The 21,723-nt window shown below is 40.6% G+C and overlaps 2 protein-coding genes across 4 annotated transcripts in view; one reads left to right on the top strand and one right to left on the bottom strand.

The window, feature by feature from the left end:
- dlat (dihydrolipoamide S-acetyltransferase (E2 component of pyruvate dehydrogenase complex)) overlaps positions 1-3,008 on the top strand; it is a 29,432-nt gene extending 26,424 nt beyond the window's left edge. The window contains exon 14 of the mRNA XM_041174210.1: positions 425-3,008. Coding sequence (XP_041030144.1) covers positions 425-554 — 130 coding nt within the window. The 3' untranslated portion in view covers positions 555-3,008. The remainder of the gene's footprint in view (positions 1-424) is intronic.
- On the bottom strand, positions 2,995-21,482 carry pih1d2 (PIH1 domain containing 2). Of its 3 annotated transcripts, XM_041174213.1 has the most exons (6): positions 21,349-21,482; positions 17,967-18,025; positions 15,179-15,417; positions 14,354-14,477; positions 12,311-12,843; positions 2,995-4,859 (listed from the first exon to the last, which is right to left on the bottom strand). In XM_041174213.1, the coding sequence occupies exons 3-6, from the start codon at positions 15,332-15,334 to the stop codon at positions 4,725-4,727; spliced, it is 948 nt and encodes a 315-aa protein (XP_041030147.1). In that variant the 5' UTR covers positions 15,335-15,417; positions 17,967-18,025; positions 21,349-21,482; the 3' UTR covers positions 2,995-4,724. The 3 variants fall into 3 exon arrangements, with proteins under 3 accessions (XP_041030147.1, XP_041030145.1, XP_041030146.1); XM_041174211.1 differs by lacking the exons at positions 17,967-18,025; positions 21,349-21,482 and adding an exon at positions 20,976-21,117; XM_041174212.1 differs by lacking the exon at positions 21,349-21,482 and having other exon boundaries at positions 17,967-18,052.
- Positions 21,483-21,723: the final 241 nt, after the last annotated feature.

Genomic DNA, 21,723 nt, shown 5'->3' with positions numbered 1-21,723 from the left:
TGGATGATTCCTGATAAGTGAATGTTGTGTCCATCCAGTATAAATTAAACACAAAGCGTTAAAAATAATTTTGTGTTTATTGTACATATTGTAAAAGAGTGCCTTATTTTAAGTATATGTAAATTATTGAACCTTTAATTTTACCCTGGAACATTTTGGTCATGTAGCATGTCATCCAGAAGGTGGCTGGAAGTTTATGTACAATAAAATGTTTTATGTCAAAGTATGTTAAGTATGCATTAGTACATTAGATTTGAAAGAAGTGAATTTTGGTTTTTTTTGTTAATAATGCTTGTCTGCTAGTCACTTCAGTAGCTTTGTACCATTCAACTGAGTTAAGTTCTCCAAATGCTGTTGTCTTTCTGTGTGTTGAAGGAGATGTGTAATTTTAAAATCTCACCAGTACAATGTCATACCCCTGCAGATTTGATGTTTCCAATGTGATGGCAGTAACCCTGAGCTGTGACCATCGTGTTGTGGATGGAGCAGTTGGTGCCCAGTGGCTAGCTGAGTTCAAGAAGTTCCTTGAAAGGCCATCTACCATGCTGTTATAAATCACAGGAACCAATGTCTGAGTGTCAAGTTTTTTTTTCCCTCAAGTGGTTTTATTTATAAATTCCAGTATTTGCATGAAATTCTTATTCTCCCATTACCCATGTAAGATTGAAGTATGTGTACAATAGAGAAAAGAAGGTATGCAGTTGAGCTAGAATCCATAGTGAATAGAGGAAAAACCTCATGCTGTTTACTAATTCATCCCACCTTAGCAACATATAGTGTTCTAACTGAATTCATAACTGATCATTAAGTCAAATCCAGCACCAGGCATGCTGTGTGCTGGACATTAGCTCCTTGTTCAGATGCTACAATCTAAAAAGCAGTCAAAAAACAAACTATTTAAAGCTAAGGGAGTTTTTTTTCTTTTCTCATAAAATTAGAATTCAATGGGAAAACACTTCTCTGTCTAACACGATTGTAAATGCATTCTTTAAGAACACCTCTGGTGGTATGAAATCGGTAGCATGAGCTGGGTTAATCCTCACTGGGGACAGGGTATATTTTATGTATTTCTCTTAATTAGTTGAATTAAAATCAAAGAGATAAAGTACTAGATTAATTGTATATCTTCTGGTCCAATATTGTTATTAAACTAGAACTATTTTACAGAGGCTTGGAACTATTGTAAAGACAAGTGGTATAAATGGATATTGATTTCAGTGTTGCACATTAGTACTTATTAATTGGACAAGAGTGACAAAATTTTTTCCTTTCCTTATTCTCGCATTTCATATAACCAATTGTTTAAAGTGGGTTTTACCCCAGAACTTAAAAAAAAAAGTGCATCTTCTCAGCCGTTTCCCAGTGTAAATTGTGTTTACTATATATAAAATTTGGGAGGCAAAGAAACCATTTTTAGTGTATTATGTTGTTCATGTGCCACATAGCAGATGATATATTATTTTATTGCTGACAACAGATAAATTAATATTAAATCCTGACAGTTTATTGAGCTTCAGAATTGTTCCTTCATGTAAGTGTGGTTTTAACCAGATTAGTTTACAAGTCTGGGGGCTCTGATGTGTTCACAACACTATTCAAGATCGGCTGAGTGCAATTAAATTTTGAAATATTATATCTTGACGCAGAATTCAGAGATTCATGTATGCAATCAACTTTCAGTCCTTTTATGATATCACTGGAATCAGTACCTGCTTTGTTCCAGTTTACACATTCTTTGTTTAGTGTGCAGCCAGATGTTGGAGACAGGTAACTGCACACAGAGTAAATTGGAAGGAAAGAATAACAGTTGTCTTTGGGATGATTTTATTCAAGTCTCTGTCTATTCTGTCATTTTTTATGGGGGGGGGGGGTCAAGGTTTTCTTATAATAGGATTGACATTTTAACAATTAAATATAAAAATAAAAGCTTAGGAATAAAAGAACATGAGCCCAAACATATTTTATATAGTCTTTAGTTCACATTCTTGGCGCAGTCTAATTATTGTTCTGTTTACTGCCTAAAGATCTATTGATCATTCTTACCACTCCAGACATTATTCTTAATGCCTTATTATTTAATAGATATAAACAGCAAGTTAACAAATAGGAAAGTGGGGGGAGGTGGGGAATAAAAGCTGCACATGAAACCAAATTAAATGTACAGATCTGTACAATATTTCACATTTGTATGTCAATTGGTGTCAACAACAAAATGCCATATTCTTCATTAAATTAATACTTGTTAAAGTATATTTGTGCATGCTCTTCACTACGGTGTGATCAATCCCACCGTCATCCTGAATCAATGTGTGCTGCAAAAAGGAATATTTTACTTCCAACATCATGGATGTTGGAGAATCAACTTGATTCTCAAAGCAGATTGCCTTGACATTCTGTATATCTATAGGGATGTGTAATAATGCTTGATTAGTAAGTAGAGTTTTCATAACTTTGCTTGCTCTAGTGATTGTTGGTGGCCAAGTTATTTTCTAATCCACTAATCGATGTACTTAGTCCCATTTTATATGAATGTTCTAAAAAGTGTCCCTTTTCTTTCTGTAGCACCTTTCATTTGGGGTTATGTGCTGTTGGATTGCCAGTGGGTCTGAGCAACATAGGGTTTTCCTGTTGGTTGTAGCTCAGCATTGTTAACATGGAAGTTATGATGCTGCACACATTGATCTAACTATATATATATATATATAAAAAAAGTAAAATCTGGACAATTTGTTTTGGTAGCAGCACCATTTTACTGTACAACTAAATTCAGCATTAAAATTATTTTTTTTAAACCAAAAAATCCTGAAACTTACTTTTTGTTGGACAGGGAAACAAAACGCACAAATAGATGGTAAGGTATGTGTAAGCTTATGGTAAAATGTGTAATACTATATATGTATTGTTACTTCAAGCCACAACCTCCCAGATTAGCAACTCTGTTTGTAGTGGCATCTTCTTGGGAAATTTCTATTAAAAACCAGGACTAAAATAAAATAATAGTACAAAAACTTAAGCTTTTGTTTATTTTTATGTCATGCATTGAGTTAAAAAATATACATAATAATTCAGCCACTCTAGATCCTAAGGACTACTGATTGATAGCAAGCTGGAACCAGTGTGTACTACATGTTCGATCTGTTGTTTTGCTAGCAGCACTTGCTTAGTGCATGTGAGCATCAATGCAAAATTACACAGGGTGGATGGTCGATTTATGCCCATTGTTTCCTATTCCCAGAAGATTTCCTGTTCTTAGCCATACATGATGTTCTGGCACCTGGCAACTAGCAGGGAGCACCACCCCTGGTTAGAGCATGTTTTATTTCAATGCTACCAATAAAGATCTGGAACAGATTGGCTTGTTGACAAAGAAGGACAGGAGAGAAACTGCTTTACAGCAGCAGGCTCATTAGGCATAAAAATCATTAGTCTCCATAATGATATTGGGTTTTGAAGTGGAACAATAAAGTAGTGCTTTAAATCTTAAAGCTGCTATACTAGGGAGAGGTGGGTTCTAAGTTCGCATCCAGCATTCCTCATGTGGCAAGTTCCCAGTTACTTTTGCACATCAAAAGATGAATCAGATCAGTGGACATATGCACCAAAATAAAAGCAAAATACAGATGCTGGAGCTCTGAAGAAGAGTCATGTTTGTAACAACGTTAACTCTGTTTCTCTCTCTCTCTATACATACTGCCAGATCTGCTGAGTATTTCCAGCACTTTGTTTTTATTTCAGACATACGCACTATCTAGTGTTCCAGGAGCAGGTAACAACTCTCTTCAGTAAGGAATGTTCAGGGGCACACAAGGCCTGAAATTAAGTTTTTTTAAAAAAAAATCCTACTCTAGGATTTAACTAGATGGGCATGCCCTCATACTTGATCATTTGGTTCTCAAATTTATATTTAAGTCTTCAGGAATTATAAGATTTGTATTTGAGGCTAATATTTTAAGATGTGTATATTGCAAATTTAGTTTGACTTATCTCTAGAAACAGTGAATTGAAAAGGAGAGGAACTCTGATAAACTTGTATTGAACCTTTGTTAGACCACATTTGGGAGTACTGCATACTGTTATGGTTGCCATATTATAAAGGGATATAATGGCACTTACTGGCAAGAGTGCAAAAGATTCACAAGAATGATGCCAGAACGGTGAGGTTATACCTATCTGGAAAAGTTGAAAAGGCTGGCTGCCTTCTCTAAGGCTGAGGGATGACCTATTGGAAATCTTTTAAAGTTATGAAGGGTTTATATAGAGTAGGTACAGAGACCAGTTTTGCCCTTCTGCACAAATAAAAACCTGAGGCCATCAATATTAGTTGGTCACCAAGAAATCAAATAGGGAATTAAGAAGGGACTTTACTGGTGATAATGTGGATCTTATTATCACAGAGTGTAATTGAGGTGAATAGCATAGATACCTTAAAGGAAAAAATAGATAAACATAGAAGATAATGGTGGTTTTGCTGACAGTTAGATGAGGAAGGACTGGAGGAAGCTCGAGTACAGCATAAACCCTGGCATAGACTGGTTGGGACAAATGGCCTGTAAGTTAGAATGCTATTCTCCCTATTATAAAAATATTTAGACCATCACATTTATTTTTTCACATTTATAATATGTCCTTTTGAAAGGGCAGCCTCAGTAATCTGCTTGGATGTAGTGCTCTGTGATTATTAATATCAAATGTGTATACTTCAATGGGAGAGAGATGCAATACAATTACTTGATAGGCATCCCCACAGCCAGGATGTGAGTCTTTTTGTTGAACTTTGCAGTGACGATATCCTCACTGATAGTTTCAGGTAGATCAAGCTGCAGCCTATACTTCTTGGGGACATCAATAACTAAGTCATCCTGTTTTGGAGACAAACATAGATACATAGTCCATAAAAAAAACTAAATCTGATTTTTAAAATTAATATGTATTCTATATTTTGACTAAGTGGATGGAAATATAGTAGGTAGTTTTCTTGGCAAAAAGGATATAAGTAACAATGTATATCTTATACTCTACTTGTATCTTACGCACTGTGTGGAATGAGAAAAGGCCATTTATTGCTCCAAGTCCATATCTTTCACTGACCATTCACCATTGTAGACAGCACACAACACATTTTATTTGCTTATGGCACATAAACCAAAGGTTAGAAACATCAAAAGCTCTCTCCCTCTTAAGAACAAATTTTAATTGGATTAGTCAGACCTGTCACATTGACAAGTCCAATTAAAGGATAAACAACAAAGTGATATGCTTTGTAAATATTCAACGAGAAAAGTTCATCTACAAAGAACAACAGAAAAATAGGGATGTGCAGGGTTGAGATTAAACTTTGTAGTCTATCTAGTAAGTTCCAAGTCTAAAATATACCTCTATTTTGGAGTTTGGTAAAAGTAGCAAAATGAGAGTTAGAGGTCTATAGCACAGAAAAAAACCCTTCGGCCCATCGAGTGCGCCAGTCAAACGAGCACCTAACTATTCTAATTACATTTTCCAGCACTAGGCCCATAGCCTTGTATGCCGTGGCATTGCAAGTGCACATCCAAATACTTCTTAAATGTTATGAGGGTTTCTGCCTCTACCACCCTTTCAGGCTGTGAGTTCCAGATTCCCACCACCCTCAGTGAAAAAATTTTCCTCACATCCCCTCTAAACCTCATGCCCCTTACCTTAAATCTATGCCCTCTGGTTATTGATCCCTCCACCAAGGGGCAAAGTTCCTTCCTGTCTACCCTTTCTATGCCCCTCATAATTTTATACACCTCAATCTCCTCTGCTCTATCCAATCTCTCCTCATAACTAAAACTTTCCAGCCCAGGCAACATCCTGGTAAATCTCTGCACTCTCTCTGGTGCAATCACATCCTTCCAATAATGCAGATTCCAGAACTGCATGCAATACTCCAGCTGTGGCCTAACCAGTGTTTTACACAGTTCCACCATAACCTCCTTGCTCTTATATTCTATGCCTCAGCAAGTATCCCATTTGTTTTCTTAACCACCTTATCTACCTGTTCTGCTACCTTAAGGGACCGGTAGACATGTACACCAAGGTCCCTCTGATCCCAGGGTCCTACCATTCATCGTGCCTTGTTTGTCCTGCCTAAATGCATCACCTCACACTTATCCAGATTAAATTCCATTTGCTACTGATCAGCCCATCTATATCCTCCTGTAATCTAAGGCTATCCTCCTCACCATTTACCACCCCAGCAATTTTCGTGTCATCCGCAAACTTACTGATCAACACTCCTACACTCAAGTCTAAATCGTTTATCTATTCCACAAACAGCAAGGGACCCAATACCGATTCTTGTAGAACCCCACTGGACACAGGCATCCAGTCACAAATCACCCCTCAACCATCACCCTCTGCTTCCTGCCACTCAAGAAATTCTGGATCTATTTTGCCAAATTGCCTTTGATCCCATGGGCTCTTACCTTCGTTATCAGTCTCCCATGTGGGACTTTATCAAGAGCCTTGCTGAAGTCCAAGTAGACTAGGTCAAATGCATTGCCCTCATCTACACACCTGGTCACCTCTTCGAAAAATTCAATCAAATTGGTCAGACATAACCTTCCCTTAACAAAACCATGCTGACTGTCCTTGATTAATCCCTGCCTCTCCAAGCGTAGATTAATTCTGTCCCTTAAAATTGCTTTCAATAGTTTCCCCACCACTGAGGTTAGACTGACTGGCTTGTAATTCCCTGGTTTATTCCTTCCTCCCTTTTTGAATAATGGTACCACATTGGCTGTCCTCTAGTCCTCTGGCCAGACAGGTATTGAAAATTATTGCCAGCACCCCTGCTATCTCCTCCCTTGCCTCACAACAGCCAGGGATACATTTCAACCGGGCCTGGAGATTTATCTACTTTTAAGCCTGCCAGACCACTTAGAACCTCCTCCCTTTCTATGCTAATTTCTTTAATTATATCACAATCCTTCTGCCTGATTTCCATACCCACAATGTCCCTCTCACTTGTGAACACCGACACAAAATATTTATTTAGAACCCTACCTATATCTTCCGGCTCACACACACAAATTACCACTATGGTCCTTAATGGGCCCTGCTCATCCTCTTACTCTTAATGTACTTGTAAAATTGATGAGATAAATACAAATACTATTACAAACCAAAATGATTCTCCTTGTACTCTTCCATATCGTGTTTGAGGACAAAGGCAACACACTGCTCCCATGTTTCTGCCACTGCGTGCTTTCAGCCATTTGCTAGGGTATGTGAAAGAGCAGCTCTTTTTTTTTTGTGCGCTCATCATGGTGAGTGATGTTCGTGCTGGAAAATTGAACATTTTCCATTTTATGCACATGGTGTCAGCATTGAGCTGAGTAAGAAACAACATTCTCTGATGCAGAGTAAACCTCCGTGCACTCTATCCCAGCCCCACCCTCGCGTATCCCTGTGACAATTTTTCATTTTCCACAACTGACAACCTGTGTGTTCTGACTGAGATTGTTAAGTGGGTTACATTTGTGATGTGTACATATAGAGACCATAGAATCATAGAAAAGTTACAGCACAGAAGGAGGCCATTTGGCCCATCTTGTCCATACCAGCCTGAGGACACCCAGGTGCCCTTTCTAATCCCACCTTCCTGCAACCGGCCCATAGCCCTGCAGCTTACAGCACTTAAGGTGCAGATCCAGGTACTTTTTAAAAGAGATAAAAACAAAAAACTGCGGATGCTGGAAATCCAAAACAGAAACAGAAATACCTGGAAAAACTCAGCAGGTCTGGCAGCATCGGCGGAGAAGAAAAGAGTTGACATTTTGAGTCCTCATGATCCGTTGAAGGGTCATGAAGACTCGAAACGTCAAATCTTCTCTGCTGATGCTGCCAGACCTGCTGAGTTTTTCCAGGTAATTCTGTTTTTGTTTTTTACTTTTTAAAAGAGTTTAGAGTTTCTGCCTCTACCACCACGTGGGCAGTGAATTCTAGACACCCACTACCCTCTGCGTAAAAAAGTTCTTCCTCATGTGCCCCCTACACCTTTTGCTACTTTATCTTGAATCTATGTCCCCTGGTTCTAGAATTCTCCACCAAGGGAAACAATTTTATCCTGTCCACTATCTATCTATTCCCCTCATAATTTTGTACACCTCAATCAAGTCACCTCTCAGCCTTCTTTGTTCTCAGGAAAATAACCCCAACCTATCCAATCTCTCCTCGTAGCTACACTTTTCTAACCCTGGCAACATTCTTGTAAACCTCCTGTGCACTCTCTCCAGAGCTATTACATCCTTCCTGTAATGTGGTGACCAGAACTGCACACAATACTCCAGTTGTGGCCTCACCAGTGTTTTATACAATTCCAACATTATATCCTTACTTTTATATTCTATACCTCTGCCAATGAAGGAGAGCATTCCATATGCCTTCTTTACAACCTAGTCTACTTGAACTGCTGTCTTCAGGGACCTGTGTACTTGGACGCCAAGATCTCTCATTTCATCTACCCCTCTTAGTATATTCCCATTTATTGTGTAATCCCTGTAACTGTTTGACCTCCCTAAATGTATGACCTCACATTTCTCTATGTTAAAATCCATCTGCCACTTTACTGCCCACTCCACCAACCCATCTATATCGTTTTGGAGATTACGGCTATCCTCTACACTATCCATTACTCAGCCAATCTTTGTGTCATCTGCAAATTTCCCAATTGTGCCCCCTACATTCATGTACAAATCGTTATTATATAACACAAACAGCAAGGGTCCCAACACCGAGCCCTGTGGAACACCACTTGAGACAATTTTCCATTTGCAAGGGCATCCTTTGACCATTACCCTTTGTTTCCTGTTAGAAAGCCAACCTTTTATCCAGTTTGCTACGTTATCCTGAATCCCATGGGCTTTTACTTTCCTGACCAATCTGCCATGTGGGACCTTGTCAAATGCCTTGCTAAAATCCATGTACACATCATCCACTGCACTACCTTCATCAACCCTTCTTGTCACTTCCTCAAAGAATTCAATCAAATTTGTGAGGCAAGACCTTCCCTTAACAAATCCATGCTGACCATCCCTGACTAGTCCATGCCTTTCCACATGACAGGTAATCTATCTCTCAGGATTGATTCTACTAATTTTCTCACCACCGATGTAAGACTAACTGGCCTATAATTGTTTGGCATTTCCTTTGATCCCTTTTTAAACAATGGAACTACGTTTGCATTTCTCCAGTCCTCCGGTACCTCCCCTGTATCTAGTGAAGATTGGAAAATCATCCTCAGAGCATCTGCTATCTCCTTCTTGACTTCCTTCAGCAGCCTCGGAAATAATCCATCTGGCCTAGTGACTTATCAACCTTCAAGGATTTCAACCCTTCGAGTACTACCTCTTTCTTTATGACTATCCTGACCAATATCTAACAGTGTTCCTCCTGGACTATTATATCCACATCCTCCCTTTCCTTTGTAAACATGGAGACAGAATATTCATTCAAAACCCTTCCCACAGCCTCTGCATCTACACACAAGTTTCCATCTTCATTTTCCTTAACTAATCTTTTAGCATTAATGTATTGGTAAAACATCTTTGGGTTATCTTTAGCTATATTTGCTAATCTTTTTTCATGCCCTCTCTTTGATTTCCTTATTTCCTTTTTTACTTCATCCCTGCACTTCCTATATTTGTCTAGGCTATATGCAGTGCACTTTCTTTTTCTGTTTTATCTTCCCCTGTATTCCTCTAGACAACCAGATTTGGCAGTACCACTCTTCTTTTTGTAGGGTACATGTCCACTTTCTACAATTAGGATCTCGCTTTTTAGTGCTTCCCACTGGTTTTCCACTGTTTTATCCTCCAGCAGTGCTGTCCAGTCCACCTCAGCCAAGTCCCTTCTCATTTCTGTAAAATTTGCCTTCCCCCAATTCAAGACTTTACTCCTGCCTTATCTCTGTCCTTTTCCATGGTAATGCTAAATCTAACTGAATTGTGATCACTGTCTGATCATCACACCGGGGAAGTGTGATGTCATGCACTTTGGTCCGAAGAATAGAGGCACAGACTATTTTCTAAATGGGGAGAGAATTCAGAAATCTGGAGTGCAAAGGGACTTGGGAGTCCTAGTCCAGGATTCTCTTAAGGTTAACTTGCAGGTTGAGTCAGTAGCTAGGAAGGCAAATGCAATGTTGGCATTTATTTCGAAAGACCTAGAATATAAAAGCAGGGATGTGCTGCTGAGGCTTTATAAGGCTCTAGTCAGACCACATTTAGAATATTGTGAGCAATTTTGGGCCCCGTATCTCAGGAAGGATGTGCTGGCCCTGGAGAGGGTCCAGAGGAGGTTCACGAGAACGATCCCAGGAATTAAAGGCTTAACATATGAGGAACGTTTGAGGACTCTGTGTCTATTCTTGATGGAGTTTAGAAGGATGAAGGGGTATCTGATTGAAACTTACAGAATACTGAAAGGCCTGGATAGAGGGGATGTGGGGAAGATGTTTCCATTAGTAGGAGAGACTAGGACCTGAGGGCACAGCCTCAGAGTAAAGGGAAGACCTTTTAGAACAGAGATGAGGAGCAACTTCTTTAGCCAGAGAGTGGTGAATCTATGGAATTCATTGCCACAGAAGGCTGTGGAGGCCATAGGTCATTGAGTGTATTTAAGACCGAGATAGATAGGTTCTTGATTGGTAAGGGGATCAAAGGTTACAGGGAGAAGGTGGGAGAATGGGGTTGAGAAAATTATCAGTCATGATTGAATGGCGGAGCAGACTCGATGGGCTGAATGGCCTAATTTCTGCTCCTATGTCTTATGGTCTGTCCCCAATATGGTCACCAACTGTCACTTCACCCACTTGCCCTTTTTCCCCAAGACTAGGTCTAGAATTGCATCTCCTCTCATTGGGTTTGTCACTAATTGGTTGAAAAATTTTTCCTGGACACACTGCATGAATTTTTCTCCCTCAGTGTCCCTTATATTGTTTGAATCCCAGTTGATATTAAGATAGTTGAAGTCTCCTACTATTATTGCCCTCTTGTTCTTACAAGCAGAAATTTGCCTACATATTTGTTCTTCTATCTCCCTTTCACTATTTGGGGGTCTGTAGTATACTCCCAGTAGTGTGACTGCCCCTTTTGTATTTCTAAGCTCAACCCATAAAGCCTCGTTTGTTGACCCATTTAGTATATCATCCCTTCTCACAATTGGAATTGATTCTTTCACCATTAGCGCTACCCTCCCTCCTTTTTTTATCTCCTACTCTATAACCAGGGATATTAAGCTGCCAGTTTTGTCCCTCCTTTAGCCAGGTCTCTGTTATAGCAATGACATCCTGCTGCCATGTGTCTACCTGTGCCCTTAACTCATCTACCTTGTTTGTAATACTCCTTGCATTGAAGTATAAACAGTTTAACCCCGTCAATTTCCCTTGCTGGACACTTTGTAAACTTTGCTTCTCTTATAACTCCATGTCTATCACAACGCCCCTAGCTAATGTTCTACCTCCATTTTTCTGATCTGAATCTGAGCTATCTGATCCTACTCCTGGGATCCCATCCCCCTGCCACACTAGTTTAATGGATCCAATATGTCTGTGAATCCAACCAACTTTTAGCCTAAAAGGTAAATAATAACATATACAAGGTTCAGGTCATTTCCCATGAAGGAACTTGGTAATTTCACCAAAAGGTAGCAACTTAGGGGTGGATTGGGCTGGGCTAAGACTGTCAACCTCAATTCAAATTAAAAACTTACACCAGGGGAGTTTCATTCCATCCGTTTGATCTGGATTTGAACCCAGTTCTCAGAAGTAGAGCTTTTGGATCTTGTCCACAGTGGCACAAAGATTCAAAGCTGCTTAGTCTAGTTTTCCAGCTTAGCCATCTGCTCAGCAGATAAGGAGCCTGGAATAAACCTGTTCCCTACAACTCGCTGTTAAATCATGTTGTCTAATGGAATTTCTGTGCCACTATTCCCCCTTTAGCAAGTAGAAAGAAAAAAACTGCTCTATTCACATAGCACCTTATCAAGTCACTGGAATACTTCACATGCTGAGTTACTTTCTTTTGGAGTGCAGTTGTGGCAGCCATTGTGACAGCAATGGACTGAATGATCAATTAATCTGTTTTTATCACATTGATGAAGAGAAATATTAGCTAGGCCACTGGCAAAACTATGCTTTCTCCTCCATATGTTGTTTCTGTCTTGTGCATGAATGAGAAATGGAATTTTGTGAATTAAGTGTCCTAATATCAGTAACTTACAAGATACTGTTAAACATGGACCTCATAATCAGTGGACTTAGTATCAGCCCAGTTCTACAAACAGCACATACCTTTGAAACACTGAGATTACATTCTGTGACAGAGGATACTTCAGGAAGCTCTACCCTCAGTTGAATTGTTTTTGCCTTTTCATTTTCGTCTTTAATGAGTAATTGGTATTTTGGAGTCTCTACTTTATTTCCACTGTCAAATTCCGTACTCGAAATCTCCTCAATGAGTCCTGGTTTCTTAGGATATCTGATGTCACTCGGCAACTGAATTGAGGGGTTATTTTCTTCATTTTCCTTGTCTGCTATTTTGAGATTTGTCAACTGTTGTAGCAATGAAGCACCACTTTCTCCTGATGCAATCTCCTTGGCAGTTTGTGCAGGGCCAGCCTTTCCAGTCAGTCGTTGCTTCATCTGTTTTTTACTTCCTTTTAGCTTGTCTTTCAGTAAGGTGTAAGTGTGTGACAGGTGTAAGGAGTGCTGTTCTTCAATATATTTCATAGCTAGACAGATCAATTGATCCCTTTCCATAGGGCCTTCACTTCCTTTCTTAAGGACCTCTGGGTTGTATGCAACATCCGTGACTGAATAAATCTCTGCAGAAGTAAAGTTTGAATCGATAAATAAATAGTCAAAGATCTCTTTTCCCTTTTATATCAAGATTGAAAAACTTTGCATGCAATTCCTGTGCCTAGATCTGTGAATATCATCCCCAGGCTTTGGCAAGTAGGTGATCAATGCCCAGGCTGTAGTGAATACTGCGTTATAAGTAGCTGCTAAGAAGTGAACCAGAATGAGAGAACAGTATGTTGTCTTTGCAACTTAACGTATCTCCTAGAAACATCCAAACAAAATGTTTTCATTGAGTACCATTGAGGTTTTTAATGTTCACCTGAATCAATAGAACAGACTGACCATGCCTCAGTTTAACATCTCATCTAAGGACAGCACATCTGACACAATTCATGCCTTCAACATTTCACAGGACTTACCTGGCTATGTGTTGTGTTTAAGTCCTGGGGCTGGATTTTATGAGGCACTGTGTTCCCCGCACCCCCAATCAGGTCTACTGATAACCTACAAGAGGAAATGGAGTTCTACACCCATTTGGGCTCTGAGAGTGACCCTGAGATATATTTTAAAAGGGAAAAATGTTAGATAATTGCGCCAGCAATTTATTATTCTTCCCTCTTCCAAGGGCCCTTGACTCTGACATAAACCAGAACCTTGAGCATCTCTTCATGTTCTGTGGTGTTGGTACCTCAGACAATGACATAACACCAAACTGGGATTGGTATTCCTGCTCGTAGAAGAGAAATTAAATTGGTTTGTTAAAATCTTTTTAAAAGGTAGCATTTATCAAGGGAACCTGTTGAACTTTGCTGGAAGTTTGATTTCAAATCGCTAAAGTAATGATCTTGATAGCTGAGAACTTGTTTGCAAAGTAACCTTCCTTTAAAACTCAAAGTTCACTTCTCCAATGGCTTAATGGATGAACTTTTCCTGCCTCATGCAGAGTTAACTTTTTTTTAATTCATGGGATGTGGGTGTCGCTGGCTAAGCCAGCATTTATTGCCGTTCCCTAATTGCCCTTGTTCAGAGGACATTTTTAAGAGTCAACCTGAATTGCTGTGACATGTAGACCAGGTGAGGACAGCAGATTTGCTTCCCTAAAAGACATTAGTGAACCAGATAGGTTTTTAATGACAATCGACAATGGTTTCATGGTCATCATTAGACTTTTAATTCCAGTATTTATTGAGTTCAAATTTCACCATCTGCAATGGTGGGATTTGAACCCAGGTCCCCAGAGCATTACCTTGGGTCTCTGGAAAACCAGTCCAGTGACAATACCACTACACCACCGCCTCCCCTAAACCCAAGCAGAGGGAATCTCAGGTTCAGTCCAGTGTCCCTTGGTTAATGGAAGTTCCCTTTCCTGGTCTCTATCGAATGACCTTATCTGGAAAAAACACATCTATGAATGGCAGATGAGAACAGGATGAGATGCCACTGTGAAACCCCAACCTCAGTTAAATAGTTTTATGATGTAAAAATGCCACATGTTAACATTCAGAAAATAATTAACCTTTTCTCACCACCTACCTGTGCCCTCTACATTTTCCTCCAACTTCCCTCCACCAAGAGGGACAGGATCTGACTCAGACTTTGGAGCAGGGACCCTACTCCAGCTGCAAATGTTTACATACAGCAACTTCTCACTGAATTCCTAGGAGAGAAAAATTCAAAGATTACTCATTGACAGTTGTGTGAGCTTGCAAAGCAAAGGTCTTCTGTAGGATTGATGCAAATTTTCAAAAACTGAGTATAACTCATTCTATAAAATTAAGTTCCAAAGTCTCTGTATAGTACTAATATTTAATTAAAGAAAAATCGTGGTATTAACTATTTAAATGTGTCAAATATTCTAAGTTCCAGGGTCCTATTGGTCCTGTTTTACCGCCAAGCCCAAGCTGGATTTTGCAGACAGGACAAAGATTCCCCAGTATTATCTGAATGTCAACACGGAATGTGCCTGGATCCTGGCCAACATTCAGCCCTCAACCCACACCATCAAAAACAGCTTTTCCAGCCATTCATTCATTCATTTACTGTTTGTTGGGTTTTGCTGTGTGCAAATTTGCTGCTGTGTTTGCCTACAGCAATGACCACACGTTGGTTGCAAAATATCAATTTTTTTAAATCTGCACATTCTACTAAAATTGGTAAATGGTGCATTTAGGTACGCACGTTCGGTTATTTGCAGGTGGCAAAATTTAAGTTAGCAAATAAATTTGCTACACCATATTTTCTTACCCCCATTTATTTAAAAGATTAATTTGTTTTAAGATCTAGATGTTTATGGAGATAAACAAAATAGTTCATGCAATAATAATAAAACATTAGGCACTTGGCTAACAGATACTGTACCAATATTCTTGTCTGAAAGCACATGTGAGGGTCCGGTGGACTGAACTGCTTCATTCCTTCTTCTAGGTGATGCCGGATGAATTTTTGATATGCTTCGGGGCTGTTTTCAGACATGTCATCCAGCAGACTCCACAGCTGGTTTACCTGCTGCAACATCTCCTTTTCACAATGTTTACCTTGAATTCTAACAATTAAAGTCTTCTTCAACAGAGCTGTGGACAGCAGGGCTGCTCTGTAACCTATTACAAAATGGCATGATGTGAAAGATGGAATTTCCATTAGAAAGCAGGCTTAGGTGGATTTACAGCATGAATGAGAACAGGTCAAGGATATAAAAGGCCCATTGAAGCTGTAGGATCAGAAGTAGGCCATTCAGCCCATCGAGTCTGCTCCACCATTCAATGAGATCATGGCTGATCTGATAATCCTCAACTCCACTTTCCTGTCTTTTCCCCTTACTGATTAAAAATCTATCACAGCCTTGAATATACTTAATGACCCAGCCTCTACAGCCCTCTGCGGTAATGAATTCCACTGATTGACTAACCTCTGAGGGAAGAAATTCCTCCTCATCTCTGTTTTAAATGGGCGCCCCCTTACTCTGAGATTATTCCCTCTGGTCCTAGAGTCTACCACAAGTGGAGACAGCCTCTCAGCATCTACCCTGTCAAATCCCCTAAGAATCTTAGATGTTTCAATATGTCACCACTCATTCTTCTAAATTCCAATGAGTACAGGCCCAACCTACTCAACCTCTCCCTTGTAAGAAAATCCCTCCATACCTGGGATCAACCTAGTGAACCTTCTCTGGACTGCCTCCAATGCCAGTATACCTTTCCTTAGATAAGGGGACCAAAATTGTTCACAATATGCTAGGTGTGGTCTAACTAGTGCCTTGTATAGTTTTAGCAAGACTTCCCTATTTTTATACTCTATTCCCTTTGAAATAAAGGCCAACATTCCATTTGCCTTCCCTATTACCTATTAAACTTGTATGTTAGCTTTTTGGGATTCATGCACAGGGACTCCTATATCCCTCTGTGTTGCAACCTTCTGCAGTCTTTCTCCACTTAAATAATATTCAGCTCCTCTATTCTTCCTGCCAAAGTGCATAACCTCACATTTTCCCACATTATATTCCATCTGCTGAGTTTTTGCCCATTCACTTAACCTGTCTATATCCCTCTGTAGACTCTTTGTGCCATCCTCACTACTTGTCTTCCCATCTATTTTTGTGTCATCTGCAAACTTGGCGATAGTACATTCACTTCCCTCATCTAAGTCATTAATACATATTGTAAATAATTGAGACCCCAGCACTGATCCCTGTGGCACTCCAGTAGTTACAAGTTGTCATGCCGAAAATGCCCCCATTATCCCAACTCTCTGTCTTCTATTAGTTAGCCAATCCTCTATCCATGCTAATATACTATCCCCAACACCATAGGCTCTTATCTCATTAAGTAGCCTTATGTGCAGTACCTTACCGAACGCCTATTGGAAATCCAAATATACTACGTCTACTGGTTCCCCGTTATCTATCCTGCATATTAGCTCTTCAAAGAATTCTAATAAATTTTTAGGCATAATTTCCCCTTCGTGAAGCCGTGCTGACTCTGCTTGATTAGATTATGTATTCCTAAATGCTTACATCATTTATAATAGACTCCAACATTTTCGCAATGACAGATGTTAAGTTAACTGGCCTATAGTTATCTGTTTTTGGCTCCCTCACTTTTTGAATAAGGGTGTTGCATTGCTCATAATGTTATTGGAATGTATTGTAAAATAGAGTAATAGTGGGATGTGTCTGTGTGTGTGTGTTTGTGTAAGACTTAAATGGATTAAAGACAGCTGGTCTGAAGGCTTTGTTGTAAATTAAGTAAACATGGGGAAGTTTAGAAACATAGATGTTAAGGTAACATTTGCATCTTGAAATAAATCAGACTAGATTGTTATCAAATGAAGAGTGAAATGTGTCACCTAGCCAGGTGACGTTTAGAAACAATGTGTTTATTTTTCCCAAAGATTACTTGTAAAACTTAGTGTTATGAGAAGGTTTTATTATCAGGGAGATAAAGCCCAAAGACATAGTGAAACAATGGGAATTTGTATTGAAAGGGGAAAATATGTAAAAAGGAGCAAAGGTTGTGTGTCAGGGAAGGCATTTTTAAGATCTTACAAGTGTGTGAGAAGCCTTCAGCATCTATGCCTACTGTCCTCAAAGGACTGAAGTTAAGAAAACTCACTTGGAATTTGACTTGTTCATGGTATCATGTTCCTTTGCCTAGGTCTGTTGCATTAACGAGTTAGGGAGTTAGATTGATTAGGGGATTTAGAAATTATCATAATAGTCATTTGTAGATCTATTTTTTGTATTTAAAATAATTTCTCTTATTAATAAAATATTTAATCTAGTTTTATAACAACCTATAAGACTTGGTAGTCTTATTACGACTGAATTCAAGGCACGCATCTCAAAATTTATACACATTGAAAATTAGTTGTGACAGTTGTTTCAAGTTTCCATCTGGGAGTTGAACAGCACAGCATTTACCATTGACTATGTCATAACACTGGGGATATGGGTTGAAATCTCCCATGGCAGCTGGTGGAAGTTAAATTCAATTAATGAAGCTGGAATTGAAAGGTAGTCTTGGTAATGGTGACCATGAATCAATCATCGGTTGTTAGAAAACCCATCTGGTTCACTGACGCCCTTTAGGGAAAGAAAACTGCTAATCTGACCTGGTCTGGCAGACACACAACAATGTGGTTGACACTTAACTGCTCTATGGAATGGCCCAGCAAGCTGATTCAAGAGCAATTACAGATGGGCAACAAATGCTGGTCTTGCCAACGGCGTCCACATCCCATGAAAGAATAAAGGAGAAAAAAACACTTAATAGTAGTGAAGACATGTGCTATAGTACTGAAGCCTTGAGCTCCAGAAATTGCCACGCCCCTAGCCAAGCTGTTCCAGTACAGCTACAACACTGGCATCTACCCAGCTATGCGCAAATTTGGCCAGGTATGTCCTCTACACAAAAAAAGCTGGACAAATCTAACCCAGCCAATTACCGTCCCATCAATCTACTCTCCATCATCAGTAAAGGAATAGAAGGGGTCGTCAACAGTGTTATCAAGCGGCACTTGCTTAGCAATAACCTGCTCACTGGCACCCAGTTTGGGTTGCGCCAGAGCCACTTAGCTCCTGACCGCATTACAGCCTTGGCTCAAACATGGACAAAAGAGCTGAACTCCCGAGGTAAGGTGAGGGTGCCCTTGACACCAAGGCAGCAATTGACTGGGTGTGGCATCAAGGAGCCCAAGCAAAACTGGAGTCAACAGGAATCAGGGGAAAAACTCTCCACTGTTTGGGGTAATATCTAGCATAAAAGAAGATGGTTGTCGGAGGTCAGCCATCTCAACTCCAGGACATCGCTGCAGGAGTTCCTCAGGGTAGTGTCCTCGACCCAACTATCTTCGGCTGCTTCATCAATGACTTTCCTTCCATCTTAAGGTCAGAAGTGGGGATGCTTGCTGATGATTTCACAATATTCAGCAATATTCTCGACTCCTCAGGTACTGAAGCAGTCAATGTCCAAATGCAGCAAGACCTGGACAATATCCAGGTTTGGGCTGACAAGTGACAAGTAACATTCATGCCACACAAGTGTCAGGCAATGACCATCCCCAACAATGATGATCAATGGCATTACTATCATTAAATCCCCTACTATAAACATCCTGGGGGGGTTACCATCGACCTGAAACTGAGCTGGACTAGCTATATAAATACTGTATATAAATATCAATATAAATACAAGAGCGGGTTCAGAGGCTAGGAACCCTGCGATTAGTAACTCACCTCCTGACTCCCCAAAGCCTGTCCACCAACTACAAGGCACAGCTTCAGAAGTGTGATGGAATACTCTTCACTTGCCTGAATGAAGCTTGACACCATCCAAGACAAGGCAGCCCACTTGTTTGGCACAACATTCACAAACATTCACTCTATCCACCACCGACGCACAGTAGCATCAGTGTGTACCAGCTACAAGATAATCTGCAGGAATTCACCAAGGCTCCTTTGATAGCACCTTCCAAACCCATGACCACTACCATCTAGAAGGACAAGGGCAAAAGATACATGGGAACACCACCACCTGGAAGTTCCCCTCCAAGTCACTCACTATCCTGACTTGGAAATATATTGCCGTTCCTTCGCTGTCGCTGGGTCAAAACCTTGGACCTCCTTTCCTAACAGCACTGTGGGTGTACCTACACCACATGAAATGCAGCAGTTCAAGAAGGCAGCTCACTACCACCTTCTTAAGGGAAATCAGTGATAGACAACAAATACTGGCAAGCCCACATCCTATGAAAAAGAAAGGAGAGGGAGGTGGGGAGGCTTAGGGAGGGGATCCATAATGTGGGGAAAAGTAATGGATGAGGCCCTCACACTTGTTGGATGTGGCGGGAGAGAGGGATTTATGGAGACACTAGTAATGGAGAAAATAAGCTGGGGGTTATTATTGCTCTCCAGGATAATCCTGATATAGGGCTGGTTTGGCAGAGGAAAGTGTGGCTCGATGCTGCTTGAAGGCAAGATCTATAGCTGGATTACTTAAACCAATGTGTGCCAGACAGGATTTGAGGGAATGCAGTTAGGGGTCATGTGAGGAAGAGTGGTAGCCACTGAAAATAGTAGTATCAAAAATGAGGGACTGATAGAGCAGATCAATTGCTGCATTATAAAGAATAGGTATTGGGATTTAGTAAGTGCAGTTGTAAGTGACCGGAGGGGGAGATGTTGTTTCTGGTGAGAGATAGTAGGATTACATAGAACCTACAGCACAGAAATAAGCCGTTCTGCACAATTGGTGATACTGATGCTAGCGTTTATGCTGTACACCAGCCTCCTCCATGCGGCTACCAGGGTGACCAGATGTCCAGTTTTGTGCTGGACAGTCTGATTTTTAGCCGGTTTGGCCAGTGTCTAGTGCTGGATGGCTTTATGTCCATTATTTTGTGCATTAGCACACTTGCCTCAATGAAGCACCGGCAAGGGCCTGTGCTCATTCCTTTCCTTATCTGCAGCAGCCTCAAAGTGACTGGGGCACAGAAAACAAGTTGGTTTTCGTAATTCCCCCCAGCTCTCCCCTCATTATCTCTCAAGCAGCGGTGAATCTCCAAACATGATGATGGCATCCCTATGCATCAATCCAGTGTCCAGTATTAATGACCTCTGGCAGTAACCACCCTACCGTCTACATCCAACCATATCAACATATCCCTCTATTCCTTTTTCCCTCATGAATTTATCTAGTATCCCCTTAAATACCTTTACGCTATTCGCCTCAACTCAGGGTGACCAACTGTCCCAGATTTTCCGCTATCGTACCATAATCCGGGCTCTAGTCCTGCGTCGCGGCTCAGGTCTTCCCAGGATGTGTTTTTTGCCCTGCATTTCTGTTCTGTGCATGCATTGGGCCCCGAATGGTATTTTCCCACCTCATCTGTGCATGCTTTGTACCCGACACTTTTTTCTGTAGGTTTGGCAAATGCGCTAGACCCGGCACATTCTTTTGTTGATTCTGTGCATGCTCGGACCCAGCACGTGTGCAGTTTGAATTCCGGACGCACAGCAGGACCCTCACCTCTTACAGCTCTGGCAGGACCCACGCAATCTCCGCCCCCAGGCTCATTGCTATGCTAAAGTGTCCCTTAAACTTTTCACTGAGAGTTGGTCACCTTGCCTCAAACCTTGTGGCAGTGAGTTCCCCATTCTTACCACTCTTTGGGTGAAGATGTTTCTCCTGAGTTTCCTCTTGGGTTTATTGGAAGTAGAATTTGTGCTCCGGGGAGAAAGTAATTAGACTTTAAAAGGCTTTCAAATGGATGGTTCACATCCAACAAAACTGTCCCTTGGTCACAGACTAGAATTTATGAGCAACACCAGGGGAGATCCGCTAACGTTCCGATTGGCTCAATTAGAGCCAATAGGACAGGTGTAGTGCGGCCGAATGCCCTTTGGTCCAATCGGAAAACGCGGCGACGAGCAAGTCTCTTCTGATTGGATAGCAATTTAACCAATTAAAACCATCACACCCCCCCCTTACCCCCCCCCCCCCCGCCCCCCGCCCGCAGGCGTCAAATAAACTCACCTTTCCTCCTGGCAGATAATTTAAAAACAAAAAAAAGCAATCATGCTGGAAACCTGAAACACAAATAATTCACAAATTATAAGTTTTAAATGAAACAAGAAGCCGATTTCAGGCAGTCCGCTGTTCGGACACCAAGCGCTCCGGTTACCCCGGCAACCGCAGCTGACCTTCGAGCCGGAAGGTGTCCCCTCGAATACGGTTCCCCATGTCAAAAAGAACAACACATCGAGATAATTATCAAATGTGGAACGAAATAAAAATATAAAACCGTAACAGTGAACAAATAGAAGCTCGAACATTAAAGTTGCGCTTTTCAATTTTGGAAGTGTAGCCCGATTTTCAAGTTTTATGGTGGGGAATAAATAGTTTTTTTTT

The sequence above is a fragment of the Carcharodon carcharias genome, chromosome 25 (assembly GCF_017639515.1).
Source record: "Carcharodon carcharias isolate sCarCar2 chromosome 25, sCarCar2.pri, whole genome shotgun sequence".
NCBI classification, from domain to species: domain Eukaryota; kingdom Metazoa; phylum Chordata; class Chondrichthyes; order Lamniformes; family Lamnidae; genus Carcharodon; species Carcharodon carcharias.
This window is presented reverse-complemented; position numbering and strand designations above follow the sequence as displayed.

What these genes read in the sequence shown, in the direction of transcription:
- pih1d2 (XM_041174213.1), bottom strand. Translation starts at nt 15,334, where the DNA reads ATGTTGCAGCAGGTAAACCAGCTGTGGAGTCTGCTGGATGACATGTCT. An exon ending in GGAAAATGTAGAGGGCACAG is followed by an intron (nt 12,844 to 14,353) that starts GTAGGTGGTGAG and finishes TTACTTCTGCAG; the next exon opens with AGATTTATTCAGTCACGGAT. An exon ending in GTAATCTCAGTGTTTCAAAG is followed by an intron (nt 4,860 to 12,310) that starts GTATGTGCTGTT and finishes TCTCCAAAACAG; the next exon opens with GATGACTTAGTTATTGATGT.